Raw genomic sequence first — 27,648 nt, 5'->3', positions numbered from 1 at the left:
TTTTATTGAAGTATAGTTGATTTACAGTATTGTGTTAATTTCTGCTGTACAGCAAAGTGATTCAGTTATACATATACTTTTTCATATTCTTTTCCATTACGGTTTATCACAGGATACTGAATGTAGTTCCCTGTGCTATCCAGTAGGACCTTGTTGTTTATCCATCCTATATATACTAGTTTGCATCTGCTAATCCCGAACTCCCAATCCTTCTCTCTCCCACCCCTCCTCCCCCTTGGCAACCACATGTCTGTTCTCTACGTCTGTGAATCTGTTTCTGTTTCGTAGATATGTTCATTTGTTAGACAAAACTGTTCTTTTTTCAGTTTGCCATAGTCTATACCACTCTCTTAATACTGTCCTCTTCTGGTTCTCATTTACAGTACCTAGCTGGTCCCTCCAGTCATTTGAGTTTGTAACCCCTGACTTAGATAATGCCAAAGGATGGGGAGAGATCCTTTGTGGTCCAAATTCAGACCTTAAAAAGGAGTCCTTGGGTCTCGAAGAAAGTCAACGGAAGAAAAGCTAGTTCAACATTATCCCAGGTAAAATGTTCTTCTTTTAATAAAGACATTCTTCATAGATCACATGTTAGAATAACAATCTTTTCTTTGTTTTGAAATGCATTGTAGTTGAATAAACTTTCACTTAAATAACAATGGATATATTAAACTACTCCAATAGTTGCTAAAATTCTCTTACAAAAGGCAAAGAATTCACTTTTATATGGAAACAGCAGCAACTACTAACTGCATACCAAACTTTGCAAAAAAAGCAGCAGGATACAACTTGCAGTAGCAATTAGAATATTGTGTCTTAAAATGATGGAAACTTTCAAGGCATTTGATTGCTATTGCGACGACCTACAAATTTGAGACACAGTGCCAGGCAAGATACTTGTGTATTTTGCTGATACAGTATCAGCAGGATGCCACCTTTTCAAAGGATATTCCCAGACTCAACAATGGAGAGAAAGGTCCTCAGTGAACAGACTGTATGTATACAGTGAGAGGGAGCATTGGGTCAGCACTGGAAAAAGCGGCAGAATAGAGCGGCTTTAAAGGGTTTGACGTGGTTTTCTCTAGCCAGTACTGGAAGTAAACCATCATTTGGTTGTTTTAGACAATTTCCTCTGGTATTTGCATGGTCTCTCCTGGTTATTGTGATTCTCATCTCAAGGAGTTTGAATCCTTCAGTGGCAGGCAATTCCTTGGTGACTCCTACAGTCAGCTGGTAAGTTTGATTTGCCTTAAATAGCTGACCTCAGGATGCATCAATATACATATGCAAATACGCATCACTGCCATCAACTGACCCTGTAACTCTGGACCAAAAGCTGCAAGAGAGAGACAGCCTGATTCTCTCTTCCCCAAGTAAGAAAACTGGCCCCCCCACCCCTCAAAAAAAAAAAATCAATGAAATACAAAGTTGATTTGAGTATTTTATTTATAAATGTACATTTACTATAAAAGCTGTTGCATTTTAGACAACTTTTTTATGTTTATTTTTTACTATTTCTCAGAGGCATTTTAGAATAAATATTTTAAATGAAGGTTAGTGTAACTGATATAGAACATTGGCCCACCCAGAACAGTAACATCTTTTGGACGGACTCACATATGAGGTGGATCATTTCAGCCTGTTAAGTCTTACACTGTGTATAGATAACTATAATATGTATTGCATTAGTAACACTACACGGAAAGAATGAACACATGTCATGAAAGTTTGCAAGTGAAAAACAAAGAGTTACCCATTTTTTTCCTTAAGAAAGAGAAGGGACAAGCTTTTGAAGTATAAGAAAAAAAAAGATATACTTCCTCAGGAACAATAAATCACTCACTTGCCTCATCTGTTTTTTAAACAAACACATTTACATTGTAGCTCAACAGAGCAGAGCACTTTTTTTTTTTTTCCCTGGGATCTCAAAGATAATTTGAAAAGAAATAGATCATACTCACTATGCTGCATTGGAAAAAACAAGATCTAGTCTGCCCGAGCTGCCATGTAACAGACTCCAAATGAAATATAAATCAAATATAAATAGAAACAGTTGGCAATTAGAATTTAGAAAATGTTGGAGATTATTCTGTGCTGGTGACTATTGTTCATTATGGAAAAGCACATTTTGCAGTTGGAGATGGGGCTTTATTTTTCTTGATTCTAGCTTCAATACAATGTACAATGAGTCTCACTAAGAAATATGTATAAATGAGTTTGTGAAACCAGAAGAGAATGTGCAATATTCATAGAATCCTTACAGAACAGATGGAGTCCCACATGTAAAAAGTATTCTAGAAAAATCGGTTATGAAGAATCGTATTGTACATGTTTGTGCATTACTGGTGGTAAAGTACACTGCTAGTGTCATGCAAAGTGTAAACATACACATTATCAAAATACGTAACAAAACATGCAGGTGGTTAATCAAAATACGGGACTTAATCTGTACATTTTCAAAACGTTCTTTTTTTTAGTTTTTCTCTTTTTCTTTTTCTTTTTTAAGATTTTTTTCCTCCTGTAAAACAGCGAACACCTCCATGAGGAGTCTTGAGAACTTGGAGGGGACTTCATCTGTCTTCAATGTACTGCATCCTTAATTCATCAATGACTATGTGCAACAGCTTTGCATTTTCTAAGGCACAATTTTAAATGAAATGATGTGTAAATTTCAATCTAACAACAGCTTATCCAAATGACGAAATGGTCAAAATACCTCCAGTGGCTGAGGAAATTTCTGTACTTACATGGAACCCGCATGCAGAGAACCGTCTAGCGTGTAAATAAATAATTGCTAGTCATATTCAATAAGACACAGAAAAAAAATTATTGCTTACCTAACAGAAAAACATCTACTTGATTTCCTTTTATGACTACATTAACCTATTAGGAGTATATCCAGAGTCTACATTCACAAAATGTCATCTGTCATCACTTATTTGCCATCATTTTAAGGCAGAATAAATAGTCCCCCTTTCCCCAGTCTTAAAGAAAACAGCCTGGAGATCTAAAATGTGATGCTTTTTAGTAACTTGATTCCTTTCTTGGCCAGATGAAATTCATCACACAGGGCAAAAAATAAACCAGCTCTCCGCAAGAGTTTCTCGCTAAACTTCTCCATGAGCAAGGTCCAGTATTGGTAGTAAAGAGAGTTGGTGATGTAGGGCGTGAGGAGAGCAGGTAGGTATCCAGGAGGGTGGACAGGGCACGATGTGAACAGTAGGTTCTTGTTGATCGCATGCTAGTGGCTTCTCACATCATATGTCATTCAGATTCTATTAAGATGGGCTTAATGCTTTACTTTAGCCACCTGGGCTTCAGACCCCCAAGGAGAACTTGCAGGCAAGGGTGAGCGGTGGTCACACCTAATGATGGGCTGATCTCAATGAGAGCTTCCATATGTCCCACACTGAGCCTCTTATTGAATCTAGAGCCTAAAGAGAAGCAAGCAACAAAGCCCTCCTGGCTATCATTGACCCACCACTCTTTGGAAGATTAAACTTCCTCACAGATTTTGGTAATAACTTTGGAAATGATGACTGAATTATGTCCCTCTGGTTTCTTCCTACCCTTGGGCAATGTCCCAGAGTGTAAGCCTAGCCCGTATAGCAAGGGTTCTCTCTATTTGATGGGTCAGCCTACAGCAATGGCATAACTTCCAAAGGACACAGAATCTAACACTAACGGTGCAATAATTTATTGGTATGACTTCCACCTCAAAAAGTAAGTAACACAAATGTTTCAGGATTACAGTATATATTATCAGACTAGCATCTTTGCATTAAAAACAAGTTATAGCTCAGAGCTAGATGGTGTGATTTTTAGTTTCTGAAATGCATTAATTGTATGCTCCTGTCTCAGAAGACCACATGTCTCAAATTGGCATGTCCTGCATTTTCTGCAGCTCAATTCTGTAAACATAAAGTTTTTAATTCCTAGAAATGCTAAAAAAACCCCAGGTTTATTGCATCATTTATCTCATTAACTCCCAAAGAAAAGAATAACACATTTTAAACTGTAAGCCTGTTTGACCATGCTAAGACCTTTTTTGGGAACTATTCAGGATCGTTACAATTCAATATTCTTTTGTATATACTGTGCAAATGCCAAAAAAAAAAAAAAAAAAAAAAGGAAAGCAGGAAAAACACAAACACTGTGCTACAAAAGAACAGATACCATCTTTTAGAATAGCCTTTCAGAAATTAGATGAATGCTGAGGAGCCCCTGCACTTAGGGTTTTGTTAAACGATTGCCAGGGGACACCCTCAGTAAGGAAATGGTGAGTGATCTGGAAGCTCGAAAACCACGTCACAATGTTGTGGGTTGGCCAGCGCCTGGGACAAAGAACACAGAGCAACATTTGGTTAAAGTAGTCAACCATTCTGGCTTCAGATGTTTAAACATTTCCAAAATTAGCAATGCCCTTTGCCGAAGTCTCTTCCCTCTAGGGAGGGGAAACTCGTCCCACTATGCTACTCAGAGTGTGGTCCGGGGACCAGCCATATTGGCATCACCTGGAGCTTGTTAGAAATGCAGACTTTCGAGCCCCGTCCCAGAACTGAACAAGGTGATTCATATGCCCTGTCAAGTTTGGTTGAAGTCCTCTGGATTTCACCCTAAACCAAATGATCTCCACCAAGTTTTCTACCTTGTCTTCTGGGGCAAATAAGCAAGAAAATAATCTCTCTTCTTTCAGTTTCTCTAGGTTGTGGTTTCTCTAAGAATAAATACATTGCAAGAGGAGGAATTTGACATATGATCTAGATATAAGGATTGTTAGATTCAGCAAATAAAATACAGAACACCCAATAAAATTTGAATTTTAGATAAACAACAGATACATTTTTTAGCATATATCCCATGGGATATTTGGGATATACTTGTGCTACATCCTGAGCAGGTGATGTTTGGGACACACATACTAAAAAAAAATTCACTGTTATCTGAAATTCAAAAACATTTAACTGGGCATCTTGTATTTTATCTGGCAAACCTATCTAGGAAGGATGGTTTGGGTCCCATATTTCCTGCTGAAACCTTCACAAAGTTTCTCCTTCATTTTAGGCACTAGAGTTGTGATGAGGCAATCGCAACATTGGAAAAGACCCCAGGGATTTTGCGTTAAATGCATCTCACAAGAGTGAATGATGGAACAGACACAAAGACGTGGTCATCTAACACCCAAGCACAAATGGCACCAGTTAAACATGTGATGGCTTGATCCATGACAGGTAATTTGTTTTGCACTTCTATTCCCATTTACATATGAACTTAAAAACAGTTTACGTTGCTTTTAGGAATTGCATTTTAATATGCTGCTATGCTCTTTTTCCCCTCCAAGAGAAAAATTTCATTTAAACGTGGCTACTTACTTAAAGAAGATAGGCTTATATATTCAGGTTTTATTATTCTACACAATGAAATTATTTTGTTTCACTTAGAATGCTTATGATGTAAACCACCCCTCACATCTATCCATCTCCCCTCTTCTCAACTTAGATCAAAAGAAAAAAAAAAAGAAAAAACAATTTTAGCCATTTTTCCCATTCTGACTCTTTTATGCATTTGGGGTATATTCAACCAATTCAAGTGTATTTCTCTAGCCAATTATTAGCCTTTCCATCTATTCACTCTGAAGATATAGTTTTTCCTTATGACACCAAGAAAAATGAGCAGTATTCTCAGATGTACTGGTCATTCTCCCTGTCATGTGTTGACTTAATTAAAGTTTAGCCTAAAATGATATTAACATTTATCTGGAAAAATAAACATGAGAGTTAGGAAAACTCGGAAAAAATAATTGGAGAGAAGGTAGCCATTCTCTGCTTCAATATTGAAACATAATATGAAGCTATGATAATTAAAACTGATACTAGAGAATAAATAGGTTAATAAAACATAATAAAATATCCAGAAGAAGACTCAAATATATATGGGAACTTAGTTTAAGAGAAAGCTGGTATTCCAAATTAACAAGAAAAAATGGGATTATTCATTAAGTTATAGACATACAATTGGCTAATTGGAAAAAAAAATAAAGCTAGTATTTATCTTGTTTCTTGTCCCCAAATACATTTCTGATTATCACATGTTTACATGCCAAAAAAACCCAGAAAATAATTCTAGGAGAAATCTCAGCTAAATTTATTTATACCCTTGGAATAGTGAGAGTTTTTCTAAGGAGGACACAAAACCCAGAATCCAAAAAGGAGAAAAAGAGATATGTTTAACTATTTAAAATGAAAATCTTTTCTATGAAAAAAAAATCACAAAGTAGAAAGACCAATGATAACTGCCCAAAGCAGCAAATATAAAATAAAGGGAAATTTTCCTTAATTTACAAAGAACTCGTAAAAATCAACTGCCAATAGAACAATGGGCAAAAGATAAAGAAATATAAATGTCAATAGAAAAAGAAATATAAATGGTGAACAAACATATGAAAAGATGTTTAAACTAATTTATAGTTAAAGACTACAGATCAAAGCAAAGAGGTTTTTTTTCTTTTTTTTTTTTTCCTCCCCACTTAGCAGAGTGGAAATTTTAAAAGTTTGATGATATCCAGAGCTGACATAGGCATGGAGAGAGAAAGAGGCTCTCTTATATACTTTGCAGGGAGCATACACTTTTCTGGAAGATAATTAGGCAAGTTGCCTGAAAATTTAAAAAGCACATGCCTTTTTATTCAGCAGTACCACTGCTCAGAATCTACCCGGTGAAAATGCTTTCAAATGTTCATCAAGACATACATACAAGGATGTTCACTGGAGCATTTAAAAAATAATATTAAAAAACTAGAAATAACTGGAGCACTCATTCATAGAGCATTAGTTTTAAATTATGGTTAAGTCCACACAATGGAATTGTATGCAGCTATTAAAGAGCCATTAAAAAGAATGAGGAGAAAGAAAATGCTATATGGAAAAATTCCCAAGATATATCATTAGGTGAAAAACAACAGCAACAAAAACTAAGTACCACTGTGGCTATGTCATTACCTTTGTGAAATAAGAACCAATACAGGTAGATGTGTCACACACATATGCATCTGTGTGTGTGTGCGTGTGTGTGTATGCATGTGCGTGTATACAAACATACATTCTGCCCCTCTCCCCAAAAACTTATTAGAAAGTGATTACGTGGTTAAGGTTGAAGAGGTTCACTTTTAATTTGGTATCTTTCTAAACAATCTAATTTTTCTAACCTTTTACTACTTATAACTTCTATTTATTTATTCTTTTGAATATTGATATTGGTTATCTAGACAGAGAGATAATGAGCCTTTTCGCTTTCTTCTTAGTACCTTAGTATTCTAAAAAACATCCTAGTAAAATATCGCATCAAAAACATTAAAGAAAAAATCATATCTTTAATCTACCTCCAATCACCTTATTTTTCATCTTACAGGACAATTACAGGAACTCTATGGTTCTTGTCTTTAGATTTGGAATCAAAAGCAGTTAGTGGCCTTTATATTTGTATACACAACAGAAAAATTGCTGGCCTAGATCTGAAAAGCTAACTTCCAAAGAAAGGACAACGAAACACCCAGCTTCTCAATTAAAATGTAAATCTGGATGAAAGCAGGTCACTGTTATCCAGAGGTGAGTTCAGGTTTGTTCTCTGCTGGCATTCTTCAAGCACTTCAAATTATGAAAGAAATTCAGATTTACAGCACTTTTCAAATCTGGTTCAAGAGGCCATCAACCTAACAGCGCCCTCTTCTGGTTCCATGACTCACATTCAGCAGGTCATTGAGGTTGCAGGGAAAACTCCAATTTATGTTAGATGATAGGAAAAAAATCACTTTGAATCCTGAGACAAAAGGGTTTAGTTTTCCTTTTTAATGACTAATAAGAACGTTCTGTATAAAAAAATAAATAAAATAAAATTCAAAAATTAAATAAAGAGGGCTTCCCTGGTGGCGCAGTGGTCGAGAGTCTGCCTGCCGATGCAGGGGACACGGGTTCGTGCCCCGGTCCGGGAGGATCCCACATGCCGCGGAGCGGCTGGGCCTGTGGGCCATGGCCGCTGAGCCTGCGTGTCTGGAGCCTGTGCTCCGCGATGGGAGAGGCCACAACAGTGAGAGGCCCACGTACCACAAAAAAAAAAAAAATTAAATAAAGAGAAGAGCATTGGCACAAGAAGAGAAAATCAAAGAATATTCTTCTTCAAAAGTAAAAAAAAAAAAAAAGAAAAAGAGGAAGCTCCCAATTTCTCCTAACATTATCATTTTTTTTAATTTGCCAGAAATGTTGGGTACATGTATATCTATAACTGATTCACTTTGCTGTACACCTGAAACTAACACAACATTGTAAATCAACTATACTCCAATAAATTAAAAAATAAATAAATAACTAAATAAAATAGATAGCTAGTGCAAAGCCACATAGCACAGGGAGATCAGCTCGGTGCTTTGTGACCATCTAGAGGGGTGCGATAGGGAGGGCGGGAGGGATAAAGAAGAAAAAAACCCAAACAAAAAAACAAAACAAACAAATACAAATATAGTTTAAGTACAATATAATTATTATATATTATACATGTATATATATATTTGTATATAACTGTATATATATTTATGGTATATATATGGTATACTATTATCCCATATTTTATATGTATAATACATAGTATAAAAATTAATATCAATATTTTGTATATACATATAAAATACATATAAAATAGTCCAGGTTGATGGCAGCAGCTCTAAGTTGGAACCGTTTTGACCTCAAGTCAAATGTTTATCATAGATCAAAACCACCTGGGTTTAATTTTTATTTCCCATCATTTTGTTAAAATAGGCATATATTTCTCTGAATTTACAAAATCTATAGCAATAAAACAACTTAATTTCAATTTTCACTCTTAAAATCTTCAGTCTTGCAGATTTAGAAACCCACATGAAAAGACTGTAAAAATGCCACTTCACTTACTTTGAGAAATAATAAAAAATTCTTGAATTTCAAACACCAGATCTTCGCTCATATTTTTTTTTTAAAAAGAGTTTTTGACTGACAAATTTGCATAGAAGAGTCACCTGCTGTCTAGGTCATGCACCAGAAGGACTATACTTAGGATGGAGAGTGAGGAAGGATTCAGAGGCTAGCCACTGGCTAGTTTCAGATTTTATAAACAGCAGCTGGGCAACAGCACCCCCTGGTGGTCCCCCCAAAATAACATTAACTTTCTGTGGCAGGAGACCCAGACATGAGATGCGAGGCATTGATTTGATGAGCAGTGGAGAGCTATTCTTCATATGTGAAACACCCTCCAAATGCTACTGGTCTTCTAAAGAGATGCCTCAACAAATAAATAGTTTCAGACTTTATAGCATCCCTGCATCTCACTGAAATCTCTATGGTGAGCTCAGGCAACGTCTCAAACTCGGTTTACATTTTTACCTGCTGGTGTATTAATGCACTTCTGGATAAAAAGAATTAGTCCATGTTATAGCAGTAACTTCCAGTAAGAAACAAGTGGTAAATACAGGATTATTTCATTATCATTTCTTTTACCTGGATGCTAATGTATCTTTCCTTCAGTGTAGGAGTATCAACTGATGGAGAGTAGCTGAATTCCTAAGCTAGGTCTATGAAAGGCATATATGGTTGCACTCATTCATCTCAAGGTATTTCCCCTCAGGACTTACTTCTGGATCGCATGTAGCAGTCATTACAGTTTAGAAGACCATTTCGAATCCTAACATCCGTCCCACTCACTGCATCTCCAAGCTGTCCTTTACAAATTCCACACTATTGGGTAGAAAGAACAGAAGGTTATAAGGTGCGTAAGGAATTGTTTCCTTATAATGTTTAGTTATTGTTCACATGAATAGTACAGTAATCACTTCTCCAACCTCCACATTTGTTGCATATCTACTATGTATTAGATGCTGCACCACGACTTGACTTCCAGCAACAATATACTTTTAGCATTTTATCCTAACTCCTGGCATTTTTCAGAGAAGGACACCAGTTCAGAGAGGTTAGCTGACTCGTCCAAGGTTGTGAAGTTGGTAAGTGGTATCAGGTTGATCCCAAAGCCTATGCACACCGATTCTCAATCAAGACGGAAGAACCGTTTTAAACAGGTTAAATCCTAGTGGTTTTAAATAAAAACATGGCCAAGGAATGATCAATATATATTGAAACTTGTCTCTGAATAATCTTCAAATGCTTTTTAGCATTGTTGGTAAGTTCTACCTGACCAGAATGACTGGGAAATAGCTATTCCACTTTATGTTTCCACGTTAAAGGCAGTGATACCAAGTCAGCCTGAGAGCAGAAAGAGACTGTAGGGTACACTGTACTGGCTGAATCAGAGAACAGGCCAGCCTACCGCAGGGGGATCTTGACCCAGCCCAGGAAACAAGGGCCAGCCCCAGACTGATGCTCTAAGGTCATCTCAGGTAGAGGGAGGCTTCATCCAAATTATGTTACAAGCTGCATCTACACAGAAGGGTAGGGGATAAATTTAAGCGGTGATGTACCTTAAAGCATCAGGTCAGCTCCAGGAAGTAAGTGACTAGAGAGAATAAAGGCCTTGACAGCTAAGAAGACAAGTCCCTTATCTGCTGAGAATCTGCAAAGACTCGTTGCCACCTTGATTATTCTGAGTTCTGGTAAAGTTTCTGAGAATAAACTGTGGTGTTGGAACATATTATCTTGGTATCACTATGAATTTTTTAAAAGTATGAAGCCTCCAGGGACTTCCCTGGCAGTCCAGCGGTTAAGACTCCATGCTTCCAATGCAGGGGGCAGGGGTTCAATCCCTGGTCGGGGAACTAAGATCCCACATGACACACAGCGTGGCCAAAAAAAAAAAAAACATTCCCAGACAATTTAGGATATACATTACCTATGTCAATTTTACAATAAGAATATTGATAAATGGAGTCTAATCAAGTATCCATATTGCACTTTGTCCATCAGTTTTGCTTTCCAGTGATTACTGACATTATTAAATTAATAACTTTGGGACAACCTCACTCACTTTCTCTTATAGGTAAAGTGGAAGTTATTTTAAACCCATGCAAGTTTACTTTATAGCTGAGGGGGCTACTAATGAGAAACAGGACAAATCCAAGAAGGACACAGAAAGCATGTTAGGGTTATAAAGAGAAAGAAATGATTCTTTTTCAGAGATAGAGGTTTGGCTTCAAAATTATATATTATCTGAAACATGTCCATGGGTGAAAAAAGGAAATGCTGATATAGTCTGACCTGTAAATATTATAATAAATCAGGCATAATAATATAATATAATATATATATAATATATAAAATATATATATATATATTATATATATATAATATATAATAAACAGGCATTCATTCACCGGCTTGTTGGCAGGAGATTTGGGACTAGAATGTAGTCCTCCTCATTTTCAGTTATTTATTAATTCATTCATCTGAAAATATTTATTGACACCATCTTCACTGGGTGCAGAGGACATAGTGTGAGCCAGACAGACGTGGTGCCTGCCCTTACGGAGCTTGTAGAGAGCAGATGACAATTAAACAATTCAATAGTGAGTGGTGAGGACCACGAAAGGTTCTATAAGGACCTGTAACAAAGGCAACTTGACTTAGTGTGGTAAGCAGGTCAGCTTCTCAGAGGAAGTGATATTCAGTCTGTGACTGCAGACATACTCGTTTGGAGACCTACAAGTTAGCAACTAGCTGTAACCACTCAATTGACAATCTTCCATTAAGTCAAAGACCCAAAATCTTTGAATTGAGTCTCAAGAGTTTGAGAAGCATCAAAGATGTGACATTCCAAATAAATCCATCTGGCCTTAAAAGATTCAGAAGCATCGTCATCCTCCAGGGTGGCTTTCTCAGCTTCCTGCTAAAGTATATGCTCTTTAGCAACGAAAAATGGTTTTATAAAGACAAGTCGCACAAATCTGTTTTGCCTCCTCTAACCTGACATCCCAGAGGGATGCGTGATAGGAGAGTTTCATCCTGAAGGATGGACTCCACGCACACTTCTGTACAACCTAGAGTCAGGGGGCCCTCACAAGCAAAGGCTGTCAGGATTTCCAGGAGGTAGTCACTCAGCACAGAACGAGGCCAAAAGACATTATGAGACTGTACTTAGGCAGAAGAGAGATGAATACATACCCTAAAGCACTGGATGTGAAAATAGAGATTGAGGGTCTCGATGATCATTGCAGCTCCTTTACCCAATGGAAGCCCACACGAAGAGCACAGCTTCTTCCCACTTATAGACCTAAGTTGCAAAATATATGTCATAATAAAATGTTCCGTTTAGAATCATTGGTCAAACACACTAATATGGAGCCTCACGCAAAAAAAAAAATAAATAAATAAAACATGAGTTTTTAAAATGTTTATACTGTAAGTGAAACAATTACTGAACTGATAATGAGTAGGAATTAGGTATAAGATGCAGACAATTGATAGATTAAATACAATAGGCCTCCACTGTGGCATGGAATTCTGTGTGTGTGTGTGTGTGTGCGTGTAGGTGTGTGTGTTAGTTGTTATAAAAAGTTTGCGTTGTAGTCTATTCAACCACAGTGATCAAATGCCTTGAGATGATTTAATGTATTTATCATATGTTTTCTTACGTCCTAAAAGACAGTCAAGTTTAGCTTTATTAAGGTTTTAATGTTGTGTTAAATTTTTCTATAATTGGTTCATTGGCCCACTAGGGCATTTCTTTTTACTTATTAAAATTTTTTGTTTGTTTGTTTAAAAATAAAGAGGAAATTGTGATACAGCCTAACAGGTATCAGGCAGATGTGGGATCAAATCCCTGCTCTGATACCAAGTTCTGTGATCCGGTATGAAGAACTCACATTGGGTTTCCATTCCACCTGGCTCAGACAGGATGGCTGTGCTCTAAGGCAGCTTTCCCTCAGCTAAGATCGGATTGCAGTGATGCCGATTGTCGGGAAATCTCTTGGAATTACACAAGAAATTTTAAAATATGCACTATCATTTGGAAGCAAAGAGAGGGACAGAAGAAACAGAAAGACAAGAGAAAAAAGGAAGAGTTGCCCTTAGCAAACTCTATTTATTAGGATTTCCCTCTTATCCAGTAGTTAAATGAAATTTCTAAATCAAAGAAAACCTTGGAGTACTCAGTCATTTGTCTCTCCAGGGAATGGGAGCTCAGGCAGCTTTTAAGAATATCATGGGGCCTAATTAATGTCCAGAAGCAATCATTAGAGAGCTCGAGTAGAGTAAAAGGGAGGATGAAGTTTCATTTCTCAGCGCCCGCCTGGTTCACTGTAAGAGCCATCAGCGGATCCTGCCTAGAAGGTCCGAGCCGTCTTGGAGGGAAAGGCGCCGACTTAGGAGCCCGGCAATTGTCTGGTGGATTTTCTTATTAGATTGCAAGTTCTGCACAATGTAATTAAAGCCCTATGGCCATAGCCGCGCCAACGTCACACACTTGGCTCTTTCGACTGTGGGCTGATAAAATCTTTAGGCAGATGGGGATGTGTTCTTTCCTCCCGCCTATGTGTGTGTGTAGGAAGAGACATGGATGGACAAATCCCTCACAATCCTCGGGCAAGCACTAATTTGGTTGCGACTGTGCTCAACAGGCTCTAGCCAAAACAAAGCAGCCTCAGAAAGGCTTGCTGACCTCTTGTACCTGTTTGGTGACTGGCCAGGAGGGGTGGAGGAGCAGGGGGACAAGTGCCCAGCCTGGAAGTTCTCGCGAGGGCTTTTCCTGTAACATGGGAAAGGAGCCAAACATCACGTCAAGTAAAGAGAAGTCCAATCCCACAAGGAAAGGCTTTTTAGACAAGGAAAAAAAACACCCCACTTCCTTGGCAACCAAATAAAAGACCACAGTGTGTCCTAGGGGTCACTTTTTTTTTTTTTACAAAGGACAAAAAAATTTCCATCTAGCAGACTGTACAGACATTGGATGTCTGATATCAAAACCAGGCTGGCATTGTTGAACAGAAAGACAGAATAGTTTTCTATTCTTTAGTTTGGTCAGGCTCTTTGCTAGTTAAAGTTGCACTCCAAGTTAGATATAAAAATTATGGACAGGGTGGGAGGGGAGAGATGAACAGGGGTGTAGGGAAAAGTTCTTAAAGAGAGCCCAGAAATAAAGGGCAGCGCTTAAACGAGGTATTTTTCAGTGAGGTGCCTTCCACCCCTATTCATAAGTTCGTTACATGATTAGGGATGATGTTCAAAACATCTAATGACTGCTATGTGATTGGGCATCTACAAAGCAGAATGGTTCCCAGCCAGAAGCCCCCAGAATGGTTTTACGGGTGCTGTTGGTTACACGTGAGCCCTGCCTGTGATTAAGCTGTCAGTTCCGGGCTCTTGATTTTAAAAGTTAATTTCAGGGGCTTCCCTGGTGGTGCAGTGGTTGAGAGTCCGCCTGCCGATGCAGGGGACACGGGTTCGTGCCCCAGTCCGGGAGGATCCCACATGCTGCGGAGCAGCTGGGCCCGTGAGCCATGGCCACTGAGCCTGTGCGTCTGGAGCCTGTGCTCCCCAACGGGAGAGGCCACAACAGTGAGAGGCCCGTGTAACGCAAAAAAAAAAAAAAAAGGTAATTTCATTGGTAAAGAAAGGGACAGAAAAGAACAAGGAAAAGAGAAATGCCAGCATAGACATGAACAGAGCATGAGGCCATCTGTCTTGTAACTGCTTTCAGAATAACTCCCGGAGCCCCTGCCCCCGCAAACCTCCCTCCTCAGACAGAGCTTGTCTTCTCCAAAATATCAGCTTTTCATGGAATATCCTAAAGTATAAGGACCATCACCTTGAAAAATGGTTGAAAATCACCACAATGATCAATAAAAATAACAACTCCTTCTATGTGATTTTACCTTCTATTAATTCTCCATGTCATCTAGACAGAGAGAAATGAAATTGGATAGACATAAGAGAAAAGGGGGAAATGGTTCAAAAGTGTATTGAGAAAAAATGTAACAAGAAAAATAAGATAAAAGGACGAACTTATAAAACAAGTTATTATCATCATCACCATCACTGTCATTATCAACACCATTGTCTACAATGTATAGTACTTATTACTTGCCAGGCACAAAGCCCTATGAAGTAGGCACTACTATTATTCCCATTTTATACACGAAGAAACTGGAACAGAGAAAGATTAAGTATCTTGGTCAAAGTTCCATGCAGGCAAGTGTCAGAGTCAATATTTTGAATCCAGGTAGTCTGGCTCCAGGTAGAATGATTGGTTAAAGTATAATGAATATTATCTTTTTAAAACTGATTACAAGGAACCTCTGGCTCAAATATGATCTTATCATGGAACTGTGGGTTTACTCTGAATCCCTCTACCACTCATCCAGACAAGTACTTTGGATAAGTTATTTAATACCTCTGAGCCTCAATTTCCTCATCTGTAAAATGGGAACAATAACCCAATAATGTTATTGGGAGAGTTCAGTGAGTTAATATATGAAAAGAAGAGGAGAAAGATATATGTAAACCCTTCAACACAGTGCCTATTATATTGACATGTTTCAAAAATGATGCGAACTATTATTACTATAAAAAACACAATTGTTACAAAATTAGAATAGAGCCTGGGGTAGTTAGTTAAGGGGAGAGAATGATGATGAGAGGAAACATTTTTTCCTTGAAAGAACATTTGTCCATAGGCTCTGAGACAATTTAACTCACTTAAATAAATTGCTAATACAACAGACCTGCACATTCTTTCCAATGTTTAGATTTGTGGGTTAAAAACATACTTTTAAGTTGCCAAATTCAGACTAAATATTTACTTGCCAGCAAGATTGTTCCAAACTGCCATAAATATTTGTTACCTTGTCAATGACAGTCAATGGAGAGAAAGCACAAAAATGCTGCTAACATCTAGCCATCTCACACTTTTTCACTCCCCGCCCCCCCCCCCCCCCCCCCCCCGTTCTTAGTCAATTAAAATAAAAAAGAAATTCCACACCCGTCTTATTTGGTTACTCACTTCCGCCTTTCACTCGGAGACTCAATTTGATGATTAATGCTTTTGTCCAATGGGAGGGTTTTTGGCTTCACATCTTCTAAAATGTGCATTGGTGGGTTTGATACCTGCTGATTCCGGGATGGATCTGAGGCCAAGTAAAGAACATACACTTAGTGCTCAGTAAAGCTGCCGCCTTAGTGCTTAGTAATCACATTTCTTTAAAGTGCTAATGGCTGCTGAGGTCTCACAGTGATTTCATGGAGCCTCCGGACGGTGCTGTTTAGCATAAGCTGGAAGAGAAGCTTGCAGCCAGCAGAGGTCATATCTGTCTGGACGATGGGGTGGGGAAGGGGTCTTACAATAATTGAAACATGGGGGTTGGTTTTCTCCATTCTTACCCTGAGCTAGCTGTGGGTTCATCCCACAGGGTGAGGCCCCAGCTTCTGTATCCAGCTGGAGGTCCTGATATATTCCTTTCAATGCAGGGTTCTCAGAATGAGTCAAGACTCCTTGAGTTAGGCTGTTAAAATAACAAATATATCTCAGAACAGGAATAAAAGCAACTGAACGAAAATTATTGATCTTCTCCCTCAGGACCGATTACAATACGAGAAAAGAAATGGGGCTAAATAAATATTTATTCTTTTATGTTAAACTAGATTTAAAATGGTTTTAGAATACTGTTCAATGCTGCGCAGTTTCATTATCCAGCAGTTTAACAAACCATCATTCCTGATGTCCTCTCTACCTCCTTGTCCACAAAATTCTTCATTCTAATCATTTCAGGGGGTGCCAGAACTAAATGCAATCTCCCAGGTTTTCACAAGAGAGGACTTATTGTGGAAAATATTTGGGCCACATGGGGCTTCGGCAGCCTATGGTAATTCACTGGTCCTTTAGTAGCTTCTCTGTGCAAAGAAAGGAGAGACGGAGGAGATTTTTTAAAGGTTTCTGGTGACAACAGGGCCTGTCTGGAGAACGAGCAGTAATTCATGGAAAATGCTTATTAGCATCCTTCAAATATTCCTGACTAGTGGCTTTCATTTCAAAAACTGGAAAGTCTCTTTAAATAGTGTTAACTGGAAACAGATGTGCTGTTCCAAGGGCTCTGCAGGCTCTGGACATGGGTCCCAAGCTCTAATATCTTACAATTCACCGAGTCTCCTAGCTGATGAGCATAGGAGAATTCTCCGTGCAAATCCCACCAGAAGAGCTCAGCTCCCAGCCAACCTTTCAAATTGGCCAGTCTTTGAAAATGATACTTAGATAGCCTTTTGTGTCTTTGGGTCCCTCTGAGGAGGCTGTGTGTGTACCCAAGTGTGTATGCACACACACACATGCATGCACACTTTCCAACATCTATCTGATATATCGGAGCCCCAAAGGCCAACATTTGTATCATAAAGAACTTGCTGGTGGCAGAGCACTGCTAGCCTCTTGGGTTTCTGCAGGTCCCTTTTAGGTCTCAGGCATGGGGTCGCATCAATAAACTCACTACAGTCCGTACCTACAACCAGATTCTGCTCCAGTCTGAGCTAGCTCTGAATGCTCCAGGAGTTTCTGGGTATCCTGTTCTGATCTCCCATGGAACATACTGGAACCCATGGGGTAGGGGGATTACCCATGACCAACGGGTTTGTTGGCTATCCTTTATATTATCACCCAGAGTAAACACGGCTTCTCACAGGTCAGAGGATACTAATGGCAAAGTTCAGGTCCACATTGAGTAGGACACCACGGCCTCATTTTTTTTTTTCTTCTTTTAAATAAGCTTTATTTCTGTGGACGAGTCTTAGAGTTATTTTAAAAAATTGCAAAGATAGTACAGAGACTTCCCATCTACCCTGTACACAGTTTCCCCTGTTGTTTTCTGTGAGTATGGTACTTTGGTTACAGTTAATGAATCAGTATTGATACAGTATTTTTTTTCTTTCTTTTTTTTAGTTTTAATATACTTTTAAATTTAAGTATAGTTGATTCACAATGCTGTGTTAATTTCTGTTTTACAGCAAAGTGGTTCAGTTTTATATATATATATATACATATGTATATGTATATATATATACACACACACACACATATACATTCTTTTTTAAAATATTCTTTTCCATTATGGTTTATCATAGGTTCTCTGTGCTATACAGTAGGACCTTGTTGTTTATCCATTCTATATATAATAGCTTACATCTGCTAACCCCAGCTTCCCACTCCATCCCTCCCCCAACCACCTTCCCCTTGGCAACCACCAGTCTGTTCTCTATAACCACACCACAGCCCCATTTTAAACTCTATCCCTCCAGATACATTAACCATTTCAGGTGAGTGGTATTTAGGTTTGGGACTTTGAATTGACAACATGCTCCTTTGGTGATCTATACTGTCTCCCCTCATTTAAAAGAAGGTTTCACCTATTTATATTCAATAGTATAAGGACACTGACTTGAGAGCCATTAGAACATCTTCAAGCAATAATATACGCATAATGTATTATTGGAATGATAATTTCAAAGCTGAATATGATTTGCATTAGTGATGGGTGCCCTTCCTGGGAGTGAAGGGGCACAGCCCGGCTTTGCGCATATGGATGGACAGCCTGGAATGGCTCATACCTGCCCTTTTCCTCCAGTGGATCACCTTCCTTAGTCTTAGGCAATGAGCCACTGTTATCCCCCTGGAATGGTGTCTTCTGTCTTGTCTTTTGTTCTTCCTCTCGACAGTTTTCCAAGTCCATCTTATTCTAATGGGGAAAACAAGGATAATCTTGAATATAATTTTTAAACACACTGGACAATACTCATGTTTGGCCATGGAATATCTGAAGCACTTTCTCAATCACACTGACTACAATTTAAAGAACAGTCGTTCAAATTAACTGAATAGGGCTTCCCTGGTGGCGCAGTGGTTGAGAGTCCGCCTGCCAATGCAGAGGACACAGCTTCGTGCCCCGGTCTGGGAAGATCCCATGTGCCATGGGGCGGCTGGGCCCGTGAGCCATGGCCGCTGAGCCTGTGCGTCCGGAGCCTGTGCTCCGCAATGGGAGAGGCCACAACAGTGAGAGGCCCGCGTACCGCAAAAAAAAAAAAAAAAAAATTAACTGAATAGTAACTGATTTCCAATGATTTGAAATGAACATGTAAGCTGGATCTCTCTCAAAAGTTATCATAAAAGGGAACTGGCTAGAAAACCCATCTTTCAGAATAAAACAAAGTCATAGGATTGCTTATTTCAGGACAAGTGGCATTTGAGTGCCCGTGGGTTATTTCAAAATGCAGATTATGTAGTGTAACGTTTAAAAATTGTATAAAAAATTTTTAATCTTTAATTTAAATTTTAAAAATTTAAGTAAAAAACAAGCAGAAACGAACACACCACTGTAAAGCAATTATACTCCAATAAAGATGTTAAAAAAATAAAATAGAAATAAAAAACAATACACTTCAAATTTTGATATTTGAAAATGGCTGGTAAATATCGAAAAATTGTTGGACAGTGTAGAATTCCTTTGATGATGATACATAAAAAACTTATTTTAGAGTCTAGAAAATCTTTCATAATTATCATTGCAATATATGAAAGAGACATGAAAGACTTGGCTTTTGTGATAATCTTTGTATATAACAGCAAAGATAAGCAATACTCTGAGCTTCCTGAGTGACCATGCAATATCAAATTTGGTGAATTACTTTTGTACAATCTTCATTTGTATTAAGTTAAAATTGGATAATTTAAAAATTTTAGTGTATTGCAGCATATATTAATTGACTACAGAAATGACTAATATGACATATACCCAAGTGATATTATGTTTATTGCAAAATGAATTTATTCTGTTATTATACCATCAAAAACTAAAATGCAGATTATAGACTATCCAGGTGTTGGTATGACCAATGTCCACTACCTCCATGACCTTATTTGGGGGATATGGAGGTTGACCAGCCTTTCTGGACTCTCTCCAGACCTTGAAGACACACATATATATATATTCATGTGGAATTTTAAGAGTGATTCAGAAGAAACTTTCATGGAGGCCGGTGAGAGTGTATTGTTGGCATCCTACTGCTAACATCCAGTGCAAAGAGATGTATGGTCTGGCAGAGAGAAACATACGTCTGCTAAATGAATGAATGATGGGCAGTTAGAAAGACATTCCAGCACGTGGCATCACTAACCAGGGTCTTGCCAACCAGTGCAGAGACTTTGGTTTCCAGCCTGTGGGGGCAGGGCTGGCTTCAGTAATATGTTTACTGCTCTCAGGGATTGACTCTAGGGTTTCACCACGGCAATGACATTATGATGGGGTACAATGGCCACGTAGTAGCTGACATGATTCTAGAGAAACAGCTAGTCCTGGATTTAAACTGGTGGAAAACTTGGCCTTGTGGTTTAGTACTTCTATTTTAGTTTTCTTATTTCATGAATTCCTTTTAATCTATGGTCTTACCATTGTCCCACTGCCTTCAGTCACAGAGGAGGATGTAGACAGCTGGTCTGCAGAACTTGAAGAAATAGTAAATGGAACCACAGTGTCCTCAATTATTTTGCGCTCCTAGGGGAAGGACAGGAATTAATGAAAGGGGGAGAAAGGATAAATCATATTTGTCAAGAGAAAAGTGTCATTAAAGAAATTTAGGGACAAACATCAGAATTATGTGTAAACAAGCAGGGCATAAAAAAAGGTCTTACTTTTAAAAAGCATGTAAATCAGATAACATGCTCTATGGGCAATGATTTAGAAATTAGCATTTAATTTAGAAAAACAGAGTCTTTGCAAGTTAATTAGTGTGATTCAAGAGGCCTAATTAGAAATGCTATTAGGGAAAGTATTATGCACAAAAATTATTGTTGAAGAACAAATTCACAACAATATTAATCATAAACAGATTTTGGATAATATATATAAGGTGTAGTTTCAAATTCTCAGACGTGGTCTGGTTTGTTCATCTAAAAATGAAACAAACAAAAGCAAATTCTCCTCCCTTCTAAATCTCTTTAGTACCATTCAGTGAATGCAGCAGTAAGGATTCACTTAGCCTTGATATCAAAATTATCCTCATAAAAATTAATATTAATTCACTACTACCAAACATGCTTGCCTCAAACACACACACAGATAAACAAATTGATACTTTCATGTCATCTAAGACAAATCAAGAATCTGACCTTTGTGACTAAAGAAGAGATACAATTCTATTCTCCCCCTTGACCATGACTCAACACACCCTTACCACAAGCTAAACTTGGAAGAGTAGTAGTCTTTTACAGCCTATAGGATAGGACTCTTTTAAAAGGTTGATAGGGCTCTGTTGTGAGTAAAGAGAATCAGACATGCCCCATGGGTACACACAGCACAGACAGAGAAAGTGCTGATAGACTTTGAGGAATCAGGGCTTCAGGGTCAAATTCCTTCCGGGGAATTTCCTACCTCCTCATAGTATCTGCGTTCTTCCTCTTCCACCTCCTTTTGGGCCTTTTCCCACTCTTCCTTCAGCTTGTCCTGTTCCTTCCGGTATCTCTCCTGTTATGGAATTTCCATAGATTGTTCTGAACGGACCAGTGCATACATCATTGGCACTTTTCCCCCCGCTAAACCATCACGTACAATGTGTTGCAAGACTCTCTTCTTGCTGTGAGGTTCTGAAGCTAACCCATTCGTGCACCAAAAGGGGAATACCATTTTGTGGTGCTCAGACATGTTAGGGACATAAAAATCCAACAGAGAACAATTTTTTCTGCTGTGGGTGTTTCATAGAATGTTCTTCAGATATATGAGTAGGCATTTGCTTATGGAAAGAGAAAAGATGGAAAGATTCTAAACTCCTTCTTAACTTGGGTTTTGTCCTCAGGGGTAGGTTAAACCAATAGTTTGCTTTTACTGGGCCCTTCAGAGATGAGTTTTGCCATTCCACTAATAGAAATACGTTGCTGCTGGGAGAGTTTAATAAAAGATTAAAAAAAAAAAAAAAACCTCGCAGGTTTACAAGATAGATGATGGAGAAAGGTCCAAAGTGAGCAGGACGATAATTAGCTGAGTGGCTGAATTACTCTTTGCTGGTGGCCATTCTACTAAAATGGAGTCCTCCTAACTTTAAGTCCTCCTGAATTAAGAGTAGCTTTTAAACAGCCCATTAGAAGGCTTTGATATCAGAACTGCTATTATTGTTTTCAGAAAAAAATAGGACACTAGTCACCACTTCCAGAGAAAAAAATAAAAATACTCTGAATAGGAAAAGGATGTAAGGATAAGGAGAGCTTTAAAAATGTGACTGGGGTCCCTGACAGCTGACTAGAAGAAATGAATACACGGAAATGAAAAGGAATGCTTAAGATGAGAACTGACATCCCTGGGTGCCTTGAGAATGGCATCGCCGACATGACAGAGACCAAGGAATTGCTGGAATACTACGTACAGTCAAATATTTTAGGCTGATTACTGTCAGTCCTCTCTCTGAGGCTAACATGAGTCTGTGCTTCCATCTTCTTGGGGAAGACACTGAGAATTCCTCCAGGTATTACTTGTTATGTTATCATCTTAGGAGCAAAAGGGCTTTATGCGATTGTCTGGAGCCTAATGTTCCTATTAATGCTCTGGCCAAACCACTGTTGGTCAATCCATGGTAGGCTTTTAAACTTCGGCTAAAAATTTTGTTATAAAACCTAATATTGTAAAGTTTTAGAGAGGGACTCCAAGGGTCTTCAGAATAGAGGAAACAGACCTTAAAACTTTACAGAAGATGAAAAACAAACAAAGCTTCTTACATTTATTGGTTCTAGGAGCTTATATCACATGTTTGCCTCACCAAGAGGATGAACTGATGATACAGGGGCCAAAGATGTGGTATATCTGTCCACACACACACACACACATGACACCCTTCCTTCCCCATAAACACCTTGCCCCTAAGCCCACAACCCACGCCTAAAACCACGGCCACCTTTCAAAGAATAACAGACACAGCAAGACCATGGGAAACACAGGCCATCTTCTTTACTCTGTGGAATTTCTGACTCCTGGTGGAATGGACATCTGACTTCCAACAGAATAGCAGATGACCAGGGCTGGTCTGGGGTCTCCCAACGGACCTAAATGTGCCAACAGCTCTGGGACTTTGCTGAACCTAGTTCTTACTAAGAACTAGATTTTGGTATTGAAGGTTTACTCCTATGTAATTTTGAAAAGTGTCAAACTTAACGGGCAGACCTAGAGCCACACTACAATTAATTAACTATCTAGCTGACCTTTGCTCCCCACCCCTGGGAATTAAGCCAAAGGATTAGAACAAAAAGATAAGAAAAAAAAGTAAAATAAACTCGCATTAAGCACTGCTTTCTACACATCAGCAGAAAGTCACAAAAATAAATGAGATTTAACATTCTTTTTCTTTATGACTTTCGGTAAAATCAATACCATTGGGAGTATAGGGGAAAGAACATGAGTTTTAGAGTCACCCAAGCTTGGATTTGAAACGAAGCTCAACATTTGTTAGAGGTATGACCTCGGGCAATTAAATAATTTTTTTTTTTTTTTTTTTTTTTTTGCGGTACCTGGGTCTCTCACTGTTGTGGCCTCTCCTGTTGCGGAGCACAGGCTCCGGACGCGCAGGCTCAGCGGCCATGGCTCACGGGCCCAGCCGCTCTGCGGCATGTGGGATCTTCCCGGACCTGGGCACGAACCCGTGTCCCCTGCATCGGCAGGCGGACTCTCAACCACTGCGCCACCAGGGAAGCCCTATATAACTTATTTTGAGCCTTAATTTCTTCAATTGCAAACTGAGATCAATAAGACATACTTTGATGAGTTTTATGAGAATGAAGTTAGGTAAAATATGTCACACACCTACAAATATGCCAGTTCTGGCACACCCCAAATGCTCAGCATAGGTTAGTTTCTAAGGTTACTAGATTACTTTTTGAAGCTCTGTTGCTCCACAAAACTGGGATGAAACAAGTAGGAGCATGATAAGTTAACTCCCAGAATTTTTCTAGAATTGAAAATTAGAAGCTTTTGCTCAAAGATGGAGCAAACATTTCTACTTAAGGAATAAGACCCAGGTCAACTTTCATTTCACATGTATGCTATCAATAACCTTCTGACAATTCCTTCCCGCTCCTAGTTGGACTGGAATTTGATTGGCAGCGAAGAAGGTGATGAGTGGGTGGGTTGGCCCTTAATCAATACTTGGATTTTTTTCTAAGTGAAATCCTTTCTCCTTATGTTCATCAGTGTAACCTCTGGTGGGAGGTATTAGACTCAGAGCATTCTGTCTCATGGACACAAAATGAACAGACTTAGACTCAACGACTTCTGAGAAGAAGCTGATTCCATGTATTTCCTGGGCTAAACATCTATTTAATACAGCAGAAATTAAGAGAGCATCACCAAAAAGAAGAAAAAAAAATAAAAGGCAGCAAACCCAGTCCTACCTGGAGCAAACGTTCCTGCTCCTGTTGCCATTTTTCCTGTCGCCTGCGTTCCTCTTCCGGGTCCCAAGCCCACAACTTCAACTGTTTAGAATATAAAACCATGATCAGAACTGAGCCATGTCCTCAAGGCCAGGCCAGGACAAGGGGCACAATTAGCTCACGGTTTGACACCATGATGGACACACAGAAGCAGAAACCTTCCCGTATCTAAAGGTGCTCTTTGTTGGCAGAAACCACTTTTTTTTTTTTTTTTGCGGTACGTGGGCCTCTCACTGCTGTGGCCTCTCCCATTGCGGAGCACAGGCTCCGGACACGCAGGCTCAGCGGCCATGGCTCACGGGCCCAGCCGCTCCACGGTATGTGGGATCCTCCCGGACCGGGGTACGAACCCGCGTCCCCTGCATCGGCAGGCGGACTCCCAACCACCGCGCCACCAGGGAAGCCCAGAAACCACTTTTTAATCCTAGTCCCTCTATGGTTTACTTCCAATATGCTGGTATGATCCTGTGAACCTTTTCGGAGCTAATGAAAATGCGAAGTAATTAGCCACTGGCATGGGAAGGCTTTTGCTTTGTTTCTCTTAGAAGTGATTTCTTAAATGTATTCATGCTCCTAAGCATAAGACACTCATGCTGCATATTGATCCCGGGTCCAAGCAAATAGGAATGCTTACTTCAGCAGAACTGCATTTTGTGAGAAGCGGTGTTTGCTGTGCTACAGAACTAATCTTTTATACTGCTATTATTGCTTTTCCACCCGTTTTCTCTAAAGTGGGATCATTTAACTCACCAGTGTTCACCAGCATCACCAGAGATCCAGACAAGGGGAGTCCCTGATCAGGGCCCACAAAACAAACCCACAGACTTTGGTTTGTTTGGTCTTTTAAAAAAGGTTTTTACGATTTTGAGAACCAAGTGAGAAAACGAGAATAATGGGAGGAGGATGCATGAACCAAAGTGGGCACCCAGGCCACGGAATATGAATGAGATTGAGAGGGTCTGAGGGGGGAAGAGAAATCACAGCTGGTCCCTGGGAAACCAGCAAAAGTGGGGAGGCTGATGTGTTTAAAGTTGGCCTCCCTTGTCACCCAGAGTAGGTACTGAGGCAATCCAGGCTCCCCGATAACTGTGCTTCTTCCCTTCTCTCTGTTCGGATGGGATAGTTTTGGGAGGCACTTAGAACTGTCTGGGAATGCTGAGGGAAAGAGCAGGGTGAGGGTGAAGGAACTAGGGAGGAGGGGGAGAGTCTGGGGCAGGGTGCGGGGCAGGCAGACTCTACCTACCCTGGCTGCCTGCGAAGCTGGACAGAGTCAGTCCTGTCCAAGGTTTACATGGGTCTAGCTACTGCTCAAGATAGCTGGGCCAGCCCACCTCCCCTGCCCTGCCCCCAGTAATCCAGGCTACCACTCAGGTGCACAATGGCTGGCCCATCCAGGGAAGTCTCCAGGCTGAGAACACGAGCTAGGCCATGGCTGTTACTCAATTTTTAACATTATAAATATCTATAGCTTTAATGTATTTAGGCGTGTGAAGTGTGGGCCTCGGTGGATACTCTTGCTGTGGTTCCTGCAAATGGTAGGGATGGTCACAAAAAGTCAGAGAAAGGTGGCCAAATCAGGGAGGGAAATGTATTTCCTATATGCCACTCTTGGGATTCATACTGCATATCTGCATATGAAAGCCTCTGACAAGTTATGCAGGAGAAAAACTATTTTATTGTATAAAATCCAGAGTTTCCCAAATTTCCTTGGATGACCATAAAATGTCATCTAAATATGGATCCCAGGTGGAAAATTCTCCTGGAATTAATGGAGTTGGAGGTTGGCTCCACTTGGCATTTTCCTAAGACTTGGAAGCGGTTTAAATGTTCAGACCCTCTCTCAGGGGCATGGCCCTTCTGTGACTTTTGATGAAAAGGGTGTGGTAATGTGAATAAAGCTATAGGGAGCCCAATGGGGAAAGTCCAACAGCAGGAAGATAAGAGCAACAATTAGAAATTATTTAGTTAATTTTCAGGTTTCCCTAGGTTGTGATGGCAAGAATAAGTCAGGAGTAAGCAGAAACAGGAGGGAGAAGTGTGGGATATGGGGATTGAGCACAGAAGAAAATATGGAATATTTGTTAGAAAGCAAGAAAGAAAAACAATGAGCATTTTCAGAGGAAGATAAAGAGGAAGAGACCATTGTGACAAAGAGGAGGGCAAAAGAAGTGGTCATGCTCCTTTTTCGGTGACTATTTGCTGAGCACTTACTTATGACCAGGTGGCGTAGCAGGAGGCCAAGAGCCCCAGCCTCATGGAGCTAACAGCTGAGAGTGGGGATTGGGGGTGGGCTTGTGAGGGAGTGACCCATATATAAACGATCCCCAGGAGACAGTGGGATAATTACCATAACAGAGATAGAAAAGGTTCCAGAGAAAGAATGCAGAGCATTTGGCACACTTTGTTCTATAATTTATCTGTTTACAGATCTGGATCTTTCTCTGGCCTAGGGCTTCCTTGAGAGCAAAGAGGGCCCTTTATCCTGCCTAAGTATCTCAAGACCTTGAATTTTTAGGTCTTCAGGAAATGTTCGTTGAATAAATAAATGGGATAACTTCATGCTGGGTAAGCATCCTCTTCTCTCCCCTTTGTAGACCCTATAGCTTTGGGCCACTTCACGTCTGAGCAAAACTGCCCCGGGTCTATTGAGTTCAGACTAATCGAATGCTTACTTCCCCTCAACCTTCTCTTATTTTCCAATTTCTTTTAATTTTCCATTCTATGAAGAGCTATTTATCATCAAAAGAACATCAAATTTAGGTGGGTACTTTCGAGAATTCACCTATATAGGTCAGTAATTTCTCTCTTTCTTATTCTATTTTCCATACACAGAAATAAGAATGTATCTCTGTAGGACACCCTTCCTCTCCATCCCTGCCGGGGGGACTAGAACAATTTGACATGGTTGTTCCCGTGTCATTTAAAATGGAACTCAATGGGTTATGTTATACTACTCTTCAGATCTGTGCCATGAATGCCAGCCTTGGGGTCCTTCTGGGGGTCCCATCCTCTGTGGATGTACTCAGCTTCCCAACAAACTCAGGATTCCCAGTACTGGCTTAAGACTGAGCCTCCACAAATGGCTGGTAGTTCTGGAACGTGGCTGGAGATATTGAGGGGGTTTTGTGATGGGTGATGGGTCCCTTCTCCATTCTGCACAGGTACTTAGGAATTCCCAAAGTGAGACAATTTACCTATAGATAAGAATTGGTGTTGGCTATGGTGGGCCTCTTGGATTAG

The 27,648-nt window shown here is 39.5% G+C and overlaps 1 protein-coding gene across 1 annotated transcript in view; it reads right to left on the bottom strand.

Moving 5' to 3' along the window:
• Positions 1–1,411: 1,411 nt before the first annotated feature.
• Positions 1,412–27,648, bottom strand: part of LOC111170287 (LIM and calponin homology domains-containing protein 1) — a 107,545-nt gene continuing 81,308 nt past the window's right edge. Inside the window, exons 23-32 of the mRNA XM_089911836.1 lie at positions 24,370–24,450; positions 21,371–21,463; positions 20,390–20,494; positions 18,555–18,682; positions 16,344–16,465; positions 15,967–16,090; positions 13,636–13,713; positions 12,132–12,240; positions 9,656–9,758; positions 1,412–4,334 (exon numbers count right to left, since the gene is read on the bottom strand). Coding sequence (XP_089767962.1) covers positions 4,309–4,334; positions 9,656–9,758; positions 12,132–12,240; positions 13,636–13,713; positions 15,967–16,090; positions 16,344–16,465; positions 18,555–18,682; positions 20,390–20,494; positions 21,371–21,463; positions 24,370–24,450 — 969 coding nt within the window. The 3' untranslated portion in view covers positions 1,412–4,308. The remainder of the gene's footprint in view (positions 4,335–9,655; positions 9,759–12,131; positions 12,241–13,635; positions 13,714–15,966; positions 16,091–16,343; positions 16,466–18,554; positions 18,683–20,389; positions 20,495–21,370; positions 21,464–24,369; positions 24,451–27,648) is intronic.

This window comes from Delphinapterus leucas, chromosome 5, assembly GCF_059928025.1.
Source record: "Delphinapterus leucas isolate spDelLeu-1000000601 "Yukka" chromosome 5, BTC_Dleu_Yukka2, whole genome shotgun sequence".
Classification (NCBI taxonomy): Eukaryota; Metazoa; Chordata; class Mammalia; order Artiodactyla; family Monodontidae; genus Delphinapterus; species Delphinapterus leucas.
This window is presented reverse-complemented; position numbering and strand designations above follow the sequence as displayed.